We start from the raw sequence: 21,602 nt of genomic DNA, 5'->3' as shown, positions 1-21,602 counted from the left end.
CTTCTGCAGCGCTCTCATTCGGGCAGTCGTTATACTTGTGTAGCAGCCAGGGTTATGTTTCAGGTGATTCTTGAATCCCGAGTAAAGCAACAAAGCATGAGAATGGTATCCCTCGGTTCAATTAAAACTGCACTATCCATTTGTAGGACCCACAATAATCAGATATGCAAGCTGTTGGTTTGTGAGTCCTATTGATTTAATATGCTTCTAATCAGTACATAAAGCTATAGGCCTGCAGTGTTAATTTTTCATATGCTTACAAAGTACCCTTTGATTTTCTGTCACGCGTTAATTACAGCGTTTTGCCATTAAATAGGAAGCTTTGTGTAAACTAATTACTAGGTAATCATTGTCTACCGCAAGCGTGCTGTTTGTACCTTTTATTTTATTCTAAAAATGCACAGCTCTCGCAGTCTGGAACCACTATACCTTCCAGCCATTAGCTCTCACTAATTCATAGCATTATTGTGTTAAGATTGTAGGAGTTGTAATTGTTGTGGTATCAGTGCTGTTAATTACCGGAGTAAACAGTTGAAATGGTGCCAAGGTCTATTGTACAAGGCAGAGAAAAGGAGGTTTAAATGTTACTTCCACCATCTGGGGACTGGAGTAGAGGCAAATACTAGAAAACAGCAGTGAGGCAATATCAGAACTCCAGCTCCAGGGTTTTAGGCCATATGGATCCAGAATATTTTGAATCAATTGAATTTAACTGCCAGTTTTTAGCAATAAGAGTGTGGAAGAAGAGGATAAAAGCAAGAGCAATAAAGAAATCTGAAAATCCGTTAATGTTATCACATGCAATAAAATGCCAGTTTGGATCATTTTAAAAACGTTTATTTTGCTAAAATCTAAAAAGTAGCACACAAGCAAGGCTAAGAGGGAAGGGAGTTTAACTGTTTGTCGCTTGTAAAATGCAACATAGCGTGTGTCAGACTGCATAGAAAGCCTTTCCACAATACAGCTGTGCAATTTATCTGGGTTTTGTTGGGATTTATAGAAGAATCCACAATGATTACCCCTACAATGGGTTTTGTTTTGGGGTGGGTTTTTTCTCAATCACCCTTTTGGAATTCATGAGACACTTTTCCCTAGGGACACAAACAAAAGGGATGGCACAAGACAGTGAGCCAAGATGCTGAATTAAACGTCTTAAAAAAAAGAAAGAAACCTTGGAAAATTGAGTTTACTCGAGGAGGTTTGAATTGAGCACGTACTTGTAGGAACAGGGAAAAAAACCACACAGATGTTACTCTTCTCAAGGCCATGATTCTGCTGACACTTCCCGTTAGGCCAGTTCAGCTTTCTGTTAATCTCTGTTTCTTTTTAAAAAGACCTTTGTTAGGGAAAAGAAGAGCATAGAGCATTGTGTCCGCCACCGTGTAGATGCAGACCTTTTGGAGAAATAAGTCCTTTTCTTGAAAAATCACGTTTTTCTTTGTGTGCAGAATAAAGTCACCACTTTGGATGCTGTGGTTAAAAAACAAGCTACTGTATCCAATTGTCATTGCCACAATTTAATTATACTTGTGCTTAAATATAAGTCTGCGTGATTACTTTGAGACCATCACCTAGCTTTCAAATTCCTCTTTTGGCAGAACAGGATGGAGTTTTTTTTTTCTGTGTTTAATTTCCCCACTAATATTGTTTTCCAAGGTGAAATCTATGAAAACAAGGCTCCGTGGCTTGCTGCTGCTCCTGGTTTTAAAGCATTCAGAGGAAATAGGAGTGATCTCTCTTTCTAAACAATCCCGGTTTATTTATTTTTTATTGGTCTGTTAGCAGATGTTGAAGTGGTTCAGGGCACAATGTAAACATACGCTTTTAAATAGAGGCATTGTAAGGAGCAAAGTATACAATGAAGCCGAGGCAATTGTGTGTGGGGGGGGAGGGGTTGGATTAGGACAATGTTCTCTTTTTGTATGTGCGTGTGCATGTAGCTGAATTTAGAATTAAAAGAAGTGCTTGATCTTTATATATTGAAATCCTTGGCGTGCAGAGTGACAGCATGAGCCAGAAGAGAAAACCATGGCCCCATGTGGTGTGAAAAAAGGAACAGCAGTTTAAGTGCTGGAAAGTTGAAAGAGAACTAACCTCCTTGTTCGTGTAGTCAAGGAAAGTGGCTGTTTTGTGCTCTTGGATTGAAGCATAGCATATGTGCCTCAGTTTGACAAAAAGCCTCTTGAGTCAAAGCAACCCTAGCCCTGTGTGCTGATCCAAAGCGAAGGCCGCAGTAATGAGGGACGGGGCTCTCAGGAAGCAGTGAGTAGATAATACTACATAAGTAGAGAATTGTGTGCACTGTTTTTGCCATTCTACTTAATGCAAGTTGCAGCCACGGTGAATCGCTTGCCATACAGCTGAAATGGGCCATTAGCTATCAGGGAAAATTGTCTTTGCTACTTTCAGCAGATGGAGCAAATATTTTACAAAGCAATTTTACATACAAAAAACATTTGTGTTACTTGGTAATGACGGCTGTTTTACATGATGCTACCTTCTATCGGAACATATTTTTCCAGCTCGTGGAAGACAAAATTGGCACTTTTTAATTTTGAAATTTGCAGTAAACCATTAAATGTTTGGTCTTAAACCAGATTTTAAACTTTAAGTAGGTGTGGTAGGCAATGCATCACTTGCAAAACATTTCCACCCATATATTTTTTTTTGCAGCCTTTCCAAAGGTTAATTTTTAGGGGGGGTGCATGCCTGCAGGGATTAAAACAAAAAGCAGCTCTGTGTCTATTGCAAACTAGAAAGTCCTTCAAATAAGTTAGACGGCAGGGAGGGCATAAGCATTGACTCACCAAACAATTCCACGTTTGCCAAGGCTCCTAAGAAGATGAGAGCAAATAGGGGTAGGCTTAAGATCCATCAGACAGCTGTGTAAATTGAAGTAGCTCTGTTGGCTACAGTACATGGGGGCAGATCCTCAGGTGGTATAAATTGTCATAGCTCCATTAAAGCGGTGTAAATTCACTGCAGTGGAGTTCTGACAATTTAAGCCAGCCAAGGACCTGACTGATAGTGTTCTTCTCTGGCCCATTCATCTTTACTTCTCTGGGGCTCCTTTTTTCACTCTGTTTGCTTCCAGAGCCCAAATAGCTTCCTTTCACTCTGATTCCAGCTAAAAGCCCTAGGTTTTTTGCATGCACTCTGCTTTGCAGCCTCTTTCTGTCCCACAGCCGCTTCTCTTGATCTCTTTTTAGGCTTATTTCCTCTTTCTCTTTATTTCTTTTCTCTCCATTCTCTTCTCACAGCAGGCTTCTCTTTGTTCCCTCAACTGGATCTCCGATCTGTTCCAGCCAGACACCCCGTTTCCAGTCCTAGCATCATCTCTTGTTGCTATTGCTGTAACACAGCGGTGCAAAATTTCACTTGATGAAGGTAAGGACTGTTTTAATGTAAAGACGGGGCAATCAGGCTTTGACTGCATTTGCAAATCGTTGCAATGGTTGTTTAAAAAGGCAACATTAAATGTGAAGTGTTCCAAAATGTACATGTACTCCTTGATAGCACTGTACAGATCTGAGTCACTGTGGCATCACAGAGAACCTGGATAAATTTTGCTGCCAGAAAGACCTAGGATCCCTTTAAAGGCTTCAGTGACACTGGGTTTAGGCTTGGGTTGAAATGTTTGTGAAGTGTATTCTCCTATTCCCTACTAAAATGTCATGTAATTGGGATTGTTGCCTCTGCGAGGCTTGCAGTGAGGAACTTCCACTAAGAACTAGTGCTTAGGAGCATAGCCCCCATAGACATCACTCAGAGCCAGGCACCTAACTGTCTGTGAGGAGCTGAGCCTTGTAAGCACGCTGGTAAATTGAGTTTGTTCCTAGCTGTGAGAGAATTAAAACAATGATTTCAAAAAACCCAAAAAAACTTTCCTGGATTTGATTGGTTGTTTTAAAGACCCCTCTCCCCCCCTCCCCTTCCAAAGTGATTTTTCTCTGTCGTGATATGTGAGGGATGGTATTCCTAGGTTTGATATAAATAGGTACACAGCTGTAACACATAGCATTTCACAGCCTCCTTCAGTGTTTTCATGTGATGAGCAAGATTTGAGAACTAGCAGGCTCGAGTGAATATGCTTTGGGTGGCTCAGAAAGGCTGAGCCTTGATACTTCCTTTGGTCCCTGGCACGAGTCTTTAGGGAAATGAACACCAGTGTCAAATTCTGCCAAAGGTGCAGTATGAAACAGGATGTTCGACCAGTATTGGCTAAGAGCAGGTCAGCCACTGGCACCACTTTGTGCTATATCACAGTGTAAGTCTCATCAAGTAGGACTCCAGAATATTCTTGGTGATGATCAAGTGTTGCCAAAATTGGTCCTCTACTGGCTTCTTACAAGCTGCTTCATGAACAGGGAAGAAGGTGTATGCTGTTAAATCAGTTGTATCAAGTGATGAGTGAGCATCAGCCTGATTGCAGAAAGTCACTCAGTGGATTCTTACTAAGAACACAGCAGCTGTGTCTACATGTTCATTAATGCGCATTGAACTTAGTACCTCCAGTGTGAGGTACTGGAAAAGAGCACTTTAGTGTTTGTTAATGCACATTAACGAAAGTGCACTGTTTTTTTTGTGATGCTTTAATGCGTGTTAAAATATGCTAATGCACATTAAAGTGCATGTGTAGGCGCGTCCAGTGTTGGAAAGAAGAGCCCAGTGATCGTTCTGTTTGCAAGGAAAAACTGCCCCCTGGAAAGGGGAAACAGGGTCATAAGCTTTGGGGCAGGTGTCTTCATGTTCAACGTTGTTGCAGTGGAGAAATTGAATCCAAGTCAAAGTATTGCATGCTCATGATTTAGATTGGTATTTATGTGGATGTGGTCCCAATGTATTCTAAATTCCACTACATATATTCCTATCCCGCAGATCTGCTTTTGTATTTGCTTTTAAATTGCATAATACTGAAACTCATTAGATTTAAATGGTCAGGCTCAGTATGATGGAAGTATTGCTAACACAATAAAAAGAGCATACTGATTTGTAGATTAACCTCTCGATGGCATTAATCACTGCTAAGAAAATTTCTACCTGCAAAACTGTGTTTATATTAATTGTATAGGAAACCATTGGCTCTCATAATCTCTTGGGTTAGCTATATTTAAAAGCAAAACACAGGCCCCATTGAACCTAATTGGTCTCTGCTCCCTGTTCTGATGTATTAGTGAACAGAGCTGTCTAAAACTTGCATTCCCTGGTACAATTTTGGCTTCAATGAGTTTGGTTTTATACAGGCTGTAACTAAGTGTTTGACCACTGCTCTCAACCCTGACCTCAGGTTCTGGAATAGGAGGCTCTGTGAACCAGCTGCTGAATTGTCATTGCTCTTTTCCACCCTCCAGCAGCGCTAGGAAGAATTCCAGTTTGTGTGATAGATTTTTAAGCATTAAAGAGACAGGTTTGATTTCCTTTCACCTTATGGAAAGAAAAAGGATGGTTTAACTTGGGAAATGTCATTGCAGACTCGTGGAAGAGTCATGCTCCTCTCATTGAGTCATAAATTTGAAGCAATTATTTAAGTCAGGGGAATTAACCCAGCTTGATACTTGGGGACTGACCTGACAGTCTGGTGAATGCAGTCTCATTTAGCATCTTGTTCTGTCTGCACAGCCCCTAGTTTGGGTTCATGTTGATGGAGGATGAGGGGTCCGGGTCTTGCATGAGCAACAGCATCCCTGGAAAGACATGGCTTACAGTAGGCCTGTGCGAAGCAGCTAGTATTCACTTTGGATTCGGATTCTGCCATTTCGGGGGACAGTGATTCGATTCGGGGATTCAAATCACTGTCCCGAATTGATTCGGCCAAATCTGATTCAGAGATTTGGCTGCAGCTGAATCAGCTGAATCTCTGAATTGGCCCCATCCCCAACCCGCTATCCCAGCCCACCCCATAGCTGCCCTGCCTGCCCCAGCTCCCAGCTCTTTAAAAAAAAAAAAAAGCCCCAACTCACCGGCTTTTGCCCAGCAGAGGGCAATCCCCACTGCCCCACACTGTGTTGGGGGCTCTGCCATGAGCCCCCAGAAGCCCCAAGGCTGCTGCAGCAGCTGGTGAGTGGAGGCCTTCTATTTTTTTAAGGGTCAGGAGCTGGGGCCAGGCGGGGCAGCCATGGGGGTGCTGGGGAAGCAGGCAGGGGTTGGGGGGGGCTCAGAGGGGCTGGGGGAGCAGGGAGGGGATGGGGCCTGGCAGGGGTCCCCCCATGGTCCCATCCCCCTTCTCCAGCCCACCATTCCCCGCCCCCTACTTACCAGCACAGAGTCCAGGTCCAGCATCCTGCAGCAGTGAGCAGGGACTGCCCGAATCTCCAAAGCTCTCCGAATCTTTTCTGAATCGATTCAGAGAGCTTCAAATCAATTCCAACCTTTTAATGGGTCTCCTGATTTGGTTTGGATTCAGAGATTCGGCGGCCGAATGGACTGAATCTCGTCTGAATTGAAGCAGCACCTGAAGCTTCTCACAGCCCTAGCTCACAGATGTCCATCAGTGTCATCCTGGGACAGATTCTGCCATCCCTCCTCTGAACTGTCCCCAGTTCCTGGTGATTTCCCAGGTGCCTCTGGTTCTGGCCTTACTGATATCCTCCGTGTTTTGGTCACTTCTAGGTTTGCTTCCCCTGCAGTGATCTCTGGACCTTGAATCCACGTGGAACCTGAGGCTGTTACAAAATGCTGTAGTCTATCGATTGAGCATGGTCTCTTGTTGAGAGCATATTGTATTAGTGCTGTAGGACCTACGCTGGCTGTTGTTGACTTTCCTGGGTGGTGCTTTTGTCTTAATCTTGCTTGAGACTTGCCTGTTTGAGAGGGCATCACTTATGACGGGCAGTAAACCTGGGAGTTTGCAAGTACCTCATTTTAAGAAGCTGTCAGCAGAGCACTGTCTGTTTAGGGCCCATTGGCTTTGAAACTCGTGTCCTCCACACTTACACAGTGGTCCAAAATAGGACAAAACAGTAACCTTTCCACTGCAAATCCCATGTGTATGCTCAGGCTTTTGGAGAGGTGGGATCTAGATGAGGGTCAGTAATTCAGGGAAAGGCTCATGGCATCATGCTATTTCAGGCCTACCATCTTGGACGTTTCTTGCTATGGACTTGACGTTTTGCTGCTAAATGTTTTTATATATTGGCTAAAAGGCACTTTAAAGGAGTCACGGTGGCTTCTAGGACCAGTGATGAGTGCTTTCCCCTTTTCCTTTTAATGGCTGTATCTATTTTCATCCTCCTGACACCCGGTACAGTTGGGGCATGCTGTTCTCTCCAGTTCGCAGAAGAAACTGAAATCACACAGGAGCCTGGGTAGAGCTACAAACCTAGGTCTCCCCAAGAGCCCAAACTGGCACCCTAACCACTTGGCCAACTTTCATCTCCTAATGATAGAAAAATCACAATTTATAATAATAAATATCAGGTTTAAAACGGTTTCTCTTATATTGTGTGTTACAGAAAGAACAGGTGTCCCCCTCCCCCCCCGCCCGAATTCATTGCTTGGCCGTGGCTAGTAGGAGTGTTTTTACATTCATCAGTCGTCACAAGGTTTTCCTGCGCCCCTTTAGAGCCCAGAACAAGATGTGGGCTCCGAGCATTGCCAAGATCAGCAGACAGTTGGACCGCTTCTGGAGCATGGGATACTTCCAATTTCGAGAGGACGTAAAGCAGAAGAAAAGAGACCCAGGGGAAGTGAGAGAATGCTTGTAAAGCAGCAAGAGAGAGGGGCCTGGGGCTTCAGAGTCAGGGTCCATGCACTTTACATGCTTGCTCACCTCTGGGACTCTCCTGAACAACAAAGACAATGACGTTAGCTTCTGCCAGGCTATGTTTAATGGGCTTTGTGATAATGCTGTAAAGTTACTGGAACTGGGGAGTGAAACTGTTTTTTACATTCCTTCATACGACGAATCAAATTCAACCAAAAACAGACATCAAGCTAGCTTGTCTCACGAGCTGCGGAGGGCTGTAGGAGTATCTCTCTCTCCCCTTCTCTCTGAGTAGAGTCATGCTAAATGTTCAGGGGTCCCCTAAATCCATCCAAATTCATTGTTACTAAACAAAGCGTTTGTTCAGAGTCTCTAGGACACTCAAAGTAAGGAGAGTTAGGAAGATTATGACTGGAGAACGCAGCCTTTTGAACCAATTCCATTTTCAAGCATAATTGTAGGAGGCATCGGCTCTTGATATCGATTGGTAAGTGATAGCCAAGCGCTGGTTGCTTGGAGTCGCCGGATCAAATCACTGAGAAGTGCGGTAGGAGAAGAGATATTACAGCGAGGAAAAAAATCAGCCTTTGAGAGTTTTGGATAGGTAGAAGGAGTAGTAAGGGGAAAAATTAAAAAAAGGCTTCCTGACTGTGGGTAAACAGTAACCACATTTTTTTTTTTTTTGCCTGTTGGAGGCCTGGTTTTTAATCACCCCACAAGCAGTTTTCATTTCTGTAGTAAAATTGCTTGTGGTTCTATTTAATTTGTTTCTGCAGGAGCCAGCTTTGGTGAAGATCTCCCAGGAGCTGCCGGGCCTTTTAGCACAGCACGCACAGCCAGTCAATGAGAAACGATTCCCTACATGGGAAAAATTCCTCCAAACATTTCTTAGTCAAGGTAAATAAGACTGCAAAGTTGTTGTTAAGTGTTATAAGGAGTAATTATACCATATTGTATGCCAGGTTCTTGTTAATCTTGGACCTGCTTAAGTATTTCTTTCCTTTAATTTCCCCATTATGTTCATTTAAAAATAAAATACAGGCAGTATCATGCTTTTGTCCTGCCCAAGTATTTGTAATGTTTGAGAGTACCTCTCCTGTACCAAATTGAGCACAGAAGACCCAACTCTTTTACTCTTGTATTGCTATAGTGGAGCTTATGGTGCACTTAATAACCTTCCTGCTGATCTCTCTTATTATGTGGATCTGTGGCACCCAAAATTTTTAAGCGCAGGACGACTATCCCACCAGACTTGAAAGAAAGTTGCATATAGCGTTAGATGCCTAAACCACTTATGTCAGGCATGACCTGAAGAAGGAAATCTGTGCTCAAAAGCTTATCTAACATCTCTCCCAGCTACACAGTTAGTCCAATAAGAGAGCACCAGAAACAACCTTACTTGTTGCATATTTCCTGGACCATCATGGCTACAACAATGCTCCAACACGTCTGGTGGAAGGAGCCCCACAGTTTTGTTAGATCTGATAAACTTCACAGATTTTGGTACTGTAGAGTCAAGGGTTTATCAGTATCTCCACCTGAAAGTATTTCAGAAAAATAATACCAGATGTTGCATTTGGGAATGGATTGAAAAATATTATTCTAGCTGGATCAAATGCAATATAATATGTGACTGTAAGACAACCCCAAAACACTGAATAAACCTGGGTATGCATTTCTAGTAAATAGTTTGCTTGTTGTTGTTCTTTAGAAGATATTCCCTTTATCTCCTAAGTGATGCAGTGGGAGCTACCACTGCAGTTCCTATTAAATTTATTTATTCAAGCACTACTTGCAGTGATGTTTGAACACAATAGGTGTCAGGTGGTTGAATTCTGTGAGACTCTGAAAATACTGGTTTATGAATTCTGTAATTAGTTTGACAGCAAATTCATTTCTCTCTAGGCGGTGTGATAGAAGCCTTTCCACCCTCCGAAAATGTCACCAACCTTACTGTGGATATGCTAATAGAGCCAATGGGAGAGATACGAATGGTTTCATCTGGAGACCAGATCCACGCTGACGGTCCCTTGCAGTCATCTGGCACCACTGTCCCACAGTGCTCCGTTGATCCAGCAGTTCTTAATTCGCTGTGCTTAAAAATTGGAGAGGCTTGCCGATCTAGGGAGGTGCTTGGGTACTTCTCGATTGACTTTGTGACTTTCATCCATCCACAAACAATGGAGCAACAGGTGAGTTGGGCAGAAATAAATGACCCCTTTGTGTACGAGAACGATTGAGGAATGTGCGATGTTCCCACCAGGCTCTCCCAGATGACGCAAAAAAGCTAATGAGTGTTGCCCTTCGGGGAAAGTCTGGTTTCTAAGCAGCGAACCATGTATGTGGAGGTAGGTTCCTTTAGTAACAATGTAAAGGTGAGGTTCTGTCCTAGCTAATTGTGGCAGGAAGAATTTTCATCATCGGCAAAGTAATGACTCGCGTGTGTATTTGTACCTAAGCAAATGCATGTGGGGCATCCTTGTGTGGGGAGGAAACTAATGTCTGAAACCAGTTCCAGAAAACCAAGTGTATTCTGATGATAATAAACGATGGTTTTGTGGTCAGAGCTGCAGGTGAGGAGACTTGGTCCCTATTTTCAGCTCTGTCACAGAAAGGCCGTGTGACCTGGGGCCAAATCACCCAGCTTCTCTGCACTTTCATTTCTACCTGTAAAGTGGGACTGGTAGACCTGCAGAGACTTCTTGTGTGTGTTACTGCTTTAATATCTGTAAAGTGTTTTGCGTCCTGCGGAGAGAAGCTGCTGTGTAATGTATTATTTATGGAAGACATCAGACAGATAGACCAGGTATTGAAATCCACAGATCGGGGACTGTGCAGGCAGCGCCTTGCCACCTGGCACCTCTTTCAATCACCCTTCCAGTTCAGTGCAAGTCCCTGCAACCGATCCAGTTCTAATGGGCTTTGTGATGCGGGCTCTGTCCATTACTGAGCTAACCCCCCACCAGGTTTCTGTCCAGAAGTGTTTGGACAGTGGGTCTGAAGCACCATGTTAATGTACCAGTTTCTAAGCCCATTCCCTCTTCAGTCCACTGGCTTAATTTTGTAGTATTAAAAGATTAGCGATCTTGGCTTGAAGAGTGTGCTCACCATCTAGACATTTCCGCTGAAGTGATCAACAGATAAATAAATAGTGCTGCAGACATCTCAGGTCAGATCACTAGGCTTTTCTTGAAGTGCTTTTCCCCGTGTGCAGTCTACTGTTTGTTTTGCTTGTACCCAAGACTAGAGAACTTGTGTTAGCAGCACCTGTTAGGTCCATCCATGGAGCCTTGCTCTTCTGTGCTGAGAGGATGCAGGGTGGCATGAGACCAGCCTGCACTTCTCATTGCCCTTGGCCTGAGACACTGCATCACTTCTGCACTTTGTGTAGCACTTCACTTACCTTGTAAGATCTTATGTGGCTAATAGGTTGTGCATAGTTTGTTCAGGATATTCTAGGGGAGTTGGAGAGAATTAGGTGTTAATAAAGCTTCCCTCACAAGGCTGTGCTAATTTTGCAATCTGTGAGTGTAACTGATGACCACCGGACTTGTTTGTGCAAGTAAGGAAGAAACATGCCCCGTTGAAGTGTGAGCTCTCCTAACCAGTTCCACAAACCCACTGTGTAAGTGCTGCCTCACTTTGCCTGTCGACCTGGGAAGGTCACGCTGCCTCTCTTTATTCCATGCACGTCTTGAATCTCTTCCTTGCAAACTGAAAAGCTGCAAACCTAATGTTTCAGAAGCTCAGATTCTGCTGCACATTTCTGCAGCAAAAGGTAGAGTCTCTGGCTAGAGCTAGGGCCCTGGCAAAGGTGCTTACCCCTTCCCAACTGCCTAAAGCCAATATCTTGAACTTTGCACCACATCCTGAAAGTCGGCACACTTGTGCTCTGACCAGTTGTCGGAGTGAGCTTCAGAATAGGATCTTAAATATGATCACACACCCTCAAGATCTGAGTACCTGAAGGCTGGTGCCAGAGTGTCAACTGATCTCAGCTGTTGCAATGATGGGTGCAGGGAGAGGTGGCTCTTTCAGGAAGTTAGAGGGTTACAGACTTAGATTTCCAAAGGCAACTTTCTGAGCGACATCTAGAAGCAAATGTGCTGGGAAGCCAGGGTACCTTTCTGGAGCACTGGTCCACCAAGAGGAGGCAGAACTGAGCAAATGGGGTGGATGCGAGAGCACCAGGCAGACGTCTGCCCAGCCGAGCCCTTGGTCTGGCTGAGTAATGGGAACTCGTTACAAAGTAAAATTGGAACCTCTCAATTGACCTTGGCTACCCCTGCCGTAGTCTGCAAGTCTGTCAGCAAAACTTCAGTCAGCTACATCAAAGACATCTGACAAGGCAAAAGGTGATATAATAAATCAAGCAGGGAAAGTGTAGGGTCCAGAACACAGTGCTGCCTACAGTGGATGAAAGAGCACAGACAGTTGGGGCTACAGTCTCTTCTCGACCCTCAGAGCAGTCACCGGTGTACGGCAGCACTGGGGAAACCACAGGAGCTTGGATGTCCCAAGGCAGCAAACTCGCACCCCACCAGGTACAGGTGAGCTACCCTCCTTTTTGCACATTTTTGCAGTGGGTCTGAACCAGCAAATAGCAAAGGAATGATTTGCAATGTGTGCTGAGAATGGTCCTTCTCTTTTTTTAAACTTCAGTAATTCTGTAGTTCTTCTGCAAGGGCTCACAGTGCAAACATCCCAGCTAATTTTACTCACAACCTTCACTTATAAGCAATGCTTCCATGCTAAGTCTTGTTCCATATTTCTTTTCTTTTCCTTCTGGTCAGGATGTGGCTGATCAGCCTTGGCAGCATCATGTGACAAACTATTGATCTCCTCTTGTGCTGCTGATCTCGTCCTCTGGCTTTTGTTCCATGTATAAGGTTGGCACTCTCTGTCCCTAATGTGATCTAATAAATTCTTCCATCATGCAGACACCCTAAAAACCAAATTCAGAATAGTCCGAGCATTTTATTCTTTAAAAGAGAGGAAATTGGGTTATTCATTTGAAAGGTGTTTTGAGATGTAAGGATTTTGGAATTTCACAACATGCCAGCAAGGGGCAGGTATAGAGGTTGAAAAGTAATGATGTGGCTAGTATACAAGGTTTTCTAATCCTTACTGTAATTGTGAGCCTTTGTAGTACTCTAGTGCCTATTGCTTACAAATACATGCTTTCAGAATTGGGGTAGGTATCCATCCATATACTAACGCTGGATCCCAATTAAACTAAAAATCTCGGAGCCTGTGCCTGGTTACCTCCCAAACTGCTGGCGTGTCTCCCTGTCAGCGTGCTGCTTTGCAATTAACTCTTAAGTGTACAAACATTTAATTATCGAAGCAAGTTTGTTGTCTCCCAAGGGGGCTCAGATTAGGACTTGTAGCAAGTGCCAGTGCATTTATTAATATGTGTAGTTAATCAAGCAAGCTGTGCATTATGGCTGGGCTTTTCAGAGGAGCCTGCGGGAGTTGTGCCCCAGTCTGTTCAAGTCTGCCTTCCTTGGGCTTCTTTGAAAATCCCAGCCTGTGTGTGTTGTGTGGGGAGGAGGAGAAAAGACCTAAAAAAAGGAGGCATATTTTAAGCCCTGTTGGAGGCATCTGTTGGGGAAAGAGGTCATATCAGAGACCACTGGTGTTACAATTACATTGAAACTGAGATATCTGACAATGAAAATTAACCCTGAACGGGAGACCACTGGAAATATCTGACCCAAAAAATGTATTTACGGAAAAGACATGAGTAACTGTGGATGATCCCCCCATAAAACTTCCAGTCTATGGAAGGGGGCCATCCCAGCCTCGTTGGGGTTCTACCATTGACTTCACGGGAACCAAGACATTTCACCCACATACACAAGCATGTCTCAGATTATAATAATGCCACGACACATACCCTGCCATAAACCAGGCAACAAAACAAATCGGTGCTGCCTGTAGCTCTTATTATCCCTGTCTTTCTTGCCTTGTTCTCTTTCCCTTTCTTCCCATTGATTGTACCTTAATATTTCCCGTGTTGTCAGCTTGCACCACAACTTTAGCATTATTTAAGCACAGTTTTTTAAACTTAATTAGATATAGAGGCAATTAATGAAGCCATCTGTCTTGTTGTGAGAGAGAGATTACACAAAAGATTGTGCTTCTGAAAGCACTATTTTTTGGCAAACAAGAAATCCTATTAGGCTCTGAGAACATTCTTACACTAATTTCAGAAGTGCCCATTTTAATGTAGTAGCTGAGAGGCTGGAATAAATTTTCTGGAAGTACTGTATGCCTTGGCATCCTTTCAAAGTTATATTTTACAGAAAATATCAAATGATCTACTGTATTTTCAGCAAAACAAAAAATAAAATATATCATTGAACATCTGTTACCAGTACAGTCTAGTATTTAAATACTTTAAAATCCCTGAAACCTTCATAAAGTTATAAGCATCTTTTATATAAACATGACTCTCTAAGCAACCTGAAGAGCCAGATTTTCAGCTGAGGCTTAATTGGGTGCAAATAGGCACACACTTTGCACATGCACAAGAAAACCCTGCATTTCCTCACTCAGGAAACACATCTCCATCTTCCCCAGCATTTTCCTTGGGTGCATGTCTGCAATGAATGCTTTACGGGCACACAACAGGTGCACCTGTATTTTTTGAAGTTCTGAAATGTTCCCTTCTGAGAACCATTTACAAGCCATATTTTTCTCTTCTAAGCACGATATAAAATCTTTTGCTTAAGTTTTCCGGGGGGTTAGCATTAGCAAAGGATTTCTGTGCAAGCTCCACATTTTGCCATATTGTTATGCATCTCATTTACGCTGCCCCTGCATTTGAGTTGTAGTAGCAGCCAGTCGCAAACAGATGAATCTCCACATGCTGAGTGAATGACAACGAATGTCCATCACATGCGAAAAGCAGTCCCAGGTTAGTCCCCATTGCTGACTGATTCTGCGGAAGAGCCAGCATTAATGCTGCATTGAGCAAGTCATCCAGATTTGGCTAGAGGTCCTTGCAGAGCTCCTTGATGGATGCACAAGTGTATGAGCCAGATGGTGACTGTCATGTGCAGGGAGGAGGAGATGGAGAGTACCAGGAGCTTTCCCCCTTCTCATCAGGCCTGCTGCGGAAACGCCTGTCACAGGCGGTGGCTGCGCTTGCAGAGGTACCGTTCCTCCCAAGCAGTCCCTGGAATGCACGTCGACTAAAAAGGGGGTAATAGTCTCCCTTCTCCCTCTGACTCTTGGCCATAATGCCAGCTGGATGCCAGGGCAGGAACATGCTGCATCTTCCAAACGCATGAGGAAGGCCATGAAGAGCTCAAGCGGTGAGGGCAATGGAGCAGGAAGCAACGCGCAGTGTGACGAGCGCCTTTCGTGGGCAGCAGGGCTGGCACGGGATGCAGGTCAGGTCTCAGGGAAAGCTAAAATGGGAGGCAGCGGGTGGGGGTCCTTTCAGTCCTGAATCTGAATCAGGGTCTTGGGTTAGTTCGCTGAAGAATGAAGCAAGGTATGAGGCCTATCCCTGAATGCACCCCAGCCAAAGTGCTGCAGTAAGGGACGGGTGAGTGAGCCGGCAAGGTGGCAAAGGCACCGCACGGCCGCTAGCCTGTTTGGTCTGCTGGCCGGAAGGGACGGAGGACACAGCTACAGACATGATGTGGTTCTCGGCCTGCTGCGGCATCCTCCGTCCACCTCGGACTAGTCCCAGTGAATCGCCTACTGTGGGGAGCCTCTCAGCTTCTTCCACGATCATGGAGAAAACAGAAAAGCTAGGAGCACGGGATGGGGGAAGCTGAATCAACCCTCCTCTTGAACTTAGATGGTCTGAATAAACTGACATAGGCCAACCTGCACATCAGCCTCTTCTTGGAAAGCCGAGCCTGGGGGAGAGTTTTGCATCTGTGTAATCCCACTGACTCTTCACACACATGGTTACTGCAGACACTTGGAGGATCAGGGGTGTAGATCTCTTTCCCCACTATTCTGACAGAGCAGCATTGAGAGACCTCTGAATCAGGCTGTTGGGATCAAGCCTTTTCTTCACCAATCCATCATACCTTGCACCCTAATTAAGGATTAATTTAAGAGCTAAGCACTATGTATGTAAGCAGTAACAGTTTAGATACAGGACACTTCTCAAGAATTAATGCCCAGCTGGGAGGAGTTGGGAGGCCAAACTCTCTGTCGCTTTCTGAGCCCCTGCAGAGAATGAATGCCTGCCTCATTGGCTAATAATGCAAAAAATAGGGTGTTTGCCTCAATGGGAGACATCTATATCTTATCAGATGCCCCTTCTTTAATGATCCAGCCCAAGCAGAGGAATTCTGCACGGTGGCCTTGTGTACATCAGTGCTTCAACTGTCCCTCAGCTACCCTGGGGAGGACTCCCATGGTAAAGCACTGTGTAGAAGCGCCATTGCCTCCCCAGTGGCCGATTTTGTTAAAGTGACTCGAATGCATTGTGTGTGTGTGGATGCATATCAGGATTTAGAGAACCTATCCTGGCGATCTTCAAAAAGTGTCTTGATGCCCACCTTGCTGGAGTCATCTGGCCCTAGCACTCTTTCCTGCCCAAGTGCAGGGGGCGTGGATCTGATGATCTCCTGAGGTCCTTTCCAGCCCCTAACATGGATGAACCTAGGAAAGGAATGGCAAAGCATCCATAAAAAATTGGTTAGAAACAACAAGATTAAAGTGAATTATTTTGGAGGAGTCACTAATAAAGAGCAGCACTCTTACTGTGCGACTTATACACGAAGAGGAGTTCTTGTGACTTTTTCATCAGAGACTGCAAGTATTAGGGGGTCAAAAAATCAGCAAGTCCTGTATTTTATATATAAAAAAATAGCAGTTTATAATGGAGCCTTTGCAAACACGGTCCACAGGAAGTTAAGGCTTAAGTTGGCAAACCCAGGCTTAAGAAGTTTAGGTGACATTATATATGGCAGGGCTCTTTATCAAAGATCTCAGTGAACTCTGGGTGAAAAAGATCATTGAGATGCAGCCGCCACTTGGGGGGTGGAAAGTATTATACTCGCCACGTTTCAACTCTGTGTCACCATTCAGGAAATAAAGGGAAGAATACCTTGTCTAACTGCTTCAGAAGAGATTATTAAGTAGGCCAGTACCCGGTGGAGTGTAGCTGGAACACCTCACCAAGGGGTGACAGCTCCAATCCTGTGGAAAAAGAAGTCACGGGTTTATAGGGATAGTATTGCTCAGATTCAGAACGTGGGTTTAACGTCTCGCCCAAATGACGTCACTCCTCCCTCGTCCTGCTGCAACGGCCCGAGGGAACGGTGCCGTCTCTTGTGTCATTAATAGCGATCCCTGCAGCATCTTGGGTTTCCGGCTGACCCTGCTCAGCTTGAGATCTCATGAGATCACGCAACAGCACAAGCGAGCGCTGGATTTTTCTTACTTTTTCTGCAGATAATCTATACGCTCACATCATTCCCCATTAATAAGCACTGCTTCATATTCATGCAGTAAAACTCAACAGCTTCTTCCTATTTACGTTATATGTGCATCAGCATTTATTTACCCCTTGTGTAGTCATTTATAATCTCCAGACCAAATTCTGATCCAGGTTGCCTGGGTATAAATCTTCAGTGTCATTACTCGAGTTTTGCGCTGATTTAAATGAGCACAGAATTAAGCTTCTACCTGCTTTATGATTTGTTGGTAATGATTACATTTTAATTTCTCTTAGAAAATCTGAAAAATTGCATGTCTGAAGCATGCTGCTTCTGGTACTATGTAAAAGACTCCTGCAGAAGGACTTTGCTGATGATCCCTAGCACTTGAGTGTTGAGACTTGCAGAGCATAAAATGTCAGTATATAAATTATAAAATGCATAGTGGAACAAATATGAGTCAAAAGGGGAAACTAGCACAGGTTCTGCAAGGCACCGCAGAATTTTTTTGAACAAAACCATAGTGAGAGTTGCCAAAATATGGAATAAACTTCCAAGGGAGGTGGTGTTGTCTCTTTCCTTGGAGGTAGTTAAGAGGAGATTGAGCAGACACCTGACTGGGGTCATCTGAGCCCAGCACTCATTCCTGCCCAGGGCAGGGGGTCGGACTCGATGATGTAACATCTGTGAAACAGCAAATTGGAGGAAGGGGTGTAGGCTGACATGAATATATTTGAACTTTCAAAAAATGGGCACCAGAGTTGCTCCTAAGACACTGTTAAAGGAAACTAAATGCTCCTCAGATGAGAGGTGAAATACTTTCAGGGATTTGAATCTGGCTAGGAGACAGCAAACAAACAGTAGAAGCGAACAGTCAATTAACACGGCAGAAGCTTCAGGATATGGCAGAAAGAACCTGTGTTGTTTAATAAATTTATGATGTGGAAAATGGGATGAACGGCAAGTTGGCCAGATTTGCAGACAGTGCAAAACTGTGTGAGTTAGTCAAGACTAGCTTTGATTTCAGTAGGACAACCACTGAGCATAATTAAGGGCAGCAGAAATCTGGTCAGCGCTCGTTGGATGGGAGCAGACTGGCAGTGGAACTGCAGTTTGGTGAAAGGCAAAGTCCTGCCCAGTCCGGGGGATGATGGAAACTGTTTGTGCACGGCACCGACTTCCAGATTAAAGGTAACAGCTTGGGAAAAAGTCGAGATCCGTTGGGTGTCGGACAGAGAGAGTAGTGGCCAAAGAAGCAGAAAACAGAAGACCTACTTGTTAATAGGTAGATGAGGGAAAAGCCGGCTGAAATATTAGAAAGCACTTGTACTAAACCAAGGCATGCTGTCACCTGGAACGTGGCTTTCAGCGGTCCCTCTTCATCTTAGGAAAGATGTGGCAGAAACTGTAGAGTTCAGAAACAAGAAGTAAGACCGAGCAGAGCCATGAAAAGGCATTCACGTGAAGACGTGCTCGAAGGATTGAAACTTGAAGGAGAGGAATGATAAGGAAGGACGCGATAAATATATGCCAAGTTATGACAGTGGATACTAGATTGAGTAGGTACTAAACCGGGCAGAGTCTCCATATTCAGGAGGAAGGGGGAGTCCATGAAAATGGCAGGCAGCAAAATTAAAGCTGGAAATAAGAACTAGTTGTTTAGAAATGTCACAAATAACCAGAGGAACTCCCTGCTGCAGTGTATCGCTGACACCGAAAGCTCTGCAGGATGACTAAAAAGGATCAAGCATTTATGAGAATAATGATAGCTATATTATTCACTATTAGATAGCCTGAAAAATATATTGGACTCTAATGGCTCTGCAAGGCTAGTGAGGAGGGCACTCAGACTAACCTAACACTGTTTCACTCCAATAAGGAAAGCAGCGGCCAAGGGGAAGGAAGCAGCCAAGAGGCCCAAACAGGTTCCTCAGCAGCTCCCAGTAGAAACTGGACTGGAGAGGGGGAGCACTGGGAATCCCAGTCATGGGGTAGGTGGTATTGATGGACACATCTAGGAGAGCCTGCTGGGAAGAGGATTTGGTATTTAGGAAGCTTCCTGCCTGGAGGCAAGGGCATGACTGAACATTACTGGGAGTCTTTCCCAGGTCTGTCTTCCTACAAGAGAAGCACCAAAAAAAAATAAATAAAAAGAGAGGAAGTTTGTTCGAAGGAACTCAGAGGTGGCCTGTCCTTCCTTTGGCTCTGTCTTGTCACCCCATGTGCATAAAAAGGCCATAAAAAGAATCTTCTTGATATTTTCATCGCGAGTGTTGAGCTTGCAGAGTACGTTTCGTGCTTTTCTTCAGGACCGTGAGAGTTACAAACTCGCTCACAGCCTCCGTGACACTCCTGAGACGGCTGTCCAGAAATAAGCCCTGCTCCACGTGCCACGTGCCCGGCGCTTTGGGAATGGCGCCAGGCACGGCGGGTGCCACTCTCCAAGCATGCCCAAGACCACTCCTGCAAGCCGTCCTGGGCATCCTCCAAAAAGGGACCGCCCAATATTTTTCTGTACCAGGCACGTGCAGAGCTTTGTTCCTTGGCAGCAGTTTCAGGATCAGCCTGGAGGAAGCGCAGACACGAGACCTGTTTGGGTTGATCTGAACACAAGCGATGGCTCCATACGGGGGAAGCTGGGCAAGGCTCTGCGGCCCGTGCCACGGAGGAACTCAGCCTGGACGATCTAATGGTCTCCTCTGGCTTTAAAATCTATGACTCTATTAACCTTGTCTACACTGGCCACAGAGTGGTGGTCAGGACTGTCAGCTCACTGAAGCTCCATAATTGTGTCCGCCACAATAAAAATTTATTGTAGGTCAAGCCCTTATTAGCCATTCCCAAGCATGATACTGAACTGCATGAGCCATCGGCCTGATCTGGCAACTCGTATATATTAATCTAATTCGAAGAGCTGCTATTCTTACAGCACACGAGTGCTGCACCAAGTGCAGCGTCGCTCGGAGTAATTACGCTGTCTGGCTACTAAAATCGCCCTTTCTTGAAAACGTAAACTAAGCAACCTTGAAGAGCATCCCCACTATTTTTACTCATTTCTAGGATTCTCTGTGCCTTCATTCTTTAGACATCATTAATAGTTGTGACATTTATAGCATTCACTTGTCTGTGCCGGGAAACCCATAATAGACTTATTAAAAAAAACCCAAACTTTATGCTTGTTCATCTGATAGCAAATATAAAGAAATCAGGTCTGAAAGGTACAGAAGGCAGCGGTGGCATTCTGTGTTTCTTATCATTTTATCTTGTCTCTGGAAAGTAAAGAACTAAAAAAAAAGATAATGCAAACTCCCTAATTGGTTTGCACAGTCTCTGCAGTTGTATATACAAGTGTTCGGGTGCCAGAGGCTAATAAGACTTACCACAGACCACAGGCAAGGCGGAGAGGCTTAAGCACTGGGCCTAGCAGTCGTGTACAGAATTCACAGCTGTGTGTGTGCACGTTTGCAAATGCTGCTTTAAAAAAATAAAATAAAATAAAATAGACACACACTGGACGGGAAACCCGGGGAGAGAACACACACGGGGGTTAGAGGGGCCGGGGCCGGGTGCATGCGTGGGGGGCAGGGCTGCAGCAGGCGGTGCAGCAGAGACCCCAGACAGCAGAGATACCCAGAGGGCAGCTCCAGGTGGCTGCCATAGAAAAAGCCAGGCCCCAGAGCCGTCCAATAGATGTCAGGAGCCCTGGAGCAGCTCACAGATGACATAGCACAAAGGTGCATAGTAGTCCCCCCTCCTCCCCTCCAAACCTTTGGTTTCCACCATCTGCTGTGTTGAGAAACAAACTCCTGAAGTGAGCATCGATTTGGAGTGGCAGGGTCAGCGCACCACGAAGGCATCGCTGCATTATCCACCGGCCCGGTAATGCCAGCAGGAAGAGGCAAGTAGATCACAGTTACTGCCGGCCGGAGCATTTGCTCCCCCGTCTCCCTGCCTGCCTCACCTGCTTGTATCGCGGGCATGTGCCATCCTCTCATGTAAGCTGCGAGCCCTTTGGGGCAGGCAATGCCATTTATTAGTGGTTTGCTGGTTAGCACCATACAAACGGTAACTAGTGACAACAATAACAGCATAATTAGGGTGCATTATCTCTGCCATGAGAACATTTGAACAGTCTGCAGCTTCTTTTAGTGACGCCACGATGCTTTGTGCCGCCGTCGGGTCCCACGGCTTTCTCTATGCTCTCCCTGTAAACCCAGCCAGAGCTTGAAAAGTTTGAGATAATACAAGCCGCTCATGATCCTGCCGCTAGATGGCAACCTGATAAGACGCTGTAGGCAGTCCTTGCTGAACCAGGCAATTCCACTGTGAATTTTAAAAGTAATAAAGAGAGCTCTTTTCTCCAAACTCAAGTTGCATTAATATTTTACTAATTGACATTTTTACAGTGTCGGCCAACTACTTCTTTAAAAATAGCAGGTGTTTTCTTTACAATAATGCAGACATCAATACTAGATGTAGATAAAACA

At 44.7% G+C, this 21,602-nt stretch overlaps 1 protein-coding gene across 2 annotated transcripts in view; it reads left to right on the top strand.

Annotated features, from left to right (window-relative positions):
• IQCH (IQ motif containing H) overlaps positions 1 to 21,602 on the top strand; it is a 115,759-nt gene that overhangs the window by 64,101 nt on the left and 30,056 nt on the right. For both annotated transcript variants that reach the window (XM_090028365.1, XM_090028364.1), the window contains exons 15-16: positions 8,479 to 8,599; positions 9,608 to 9,894. In XM_090028365.1, the coding sequence (XP_089884491.1) occupies positions 8,479 to 8,599; positions 9,608 to 9,894 (408 nt within the window). The remainder of the gene's footprint in view (positions 1 to 8,478; positions 8,600 to 9,607; positions 9,895 to 21,602) is intronic.

Source organism: Crocodylus siamensis, chromosome 15 (genome assembly GCF_052110815.1).
Source record: "Crocodylus siamensis isolate JL-2025a chromosome 15, ASM5211081v1, whole genome shotgun sequence".
Taxonomy (NCBI): Eukaryota; Metazoa; Chordata; order Crocodylia; family Crocodylidae; genus Crocodylus; species Crocodylus siamensis.
The sequence above is the reverse complement of the archived record's forward strand: the minus strand, read 5'-3'. Positions and strand labels throughout refer to the sequence as shown.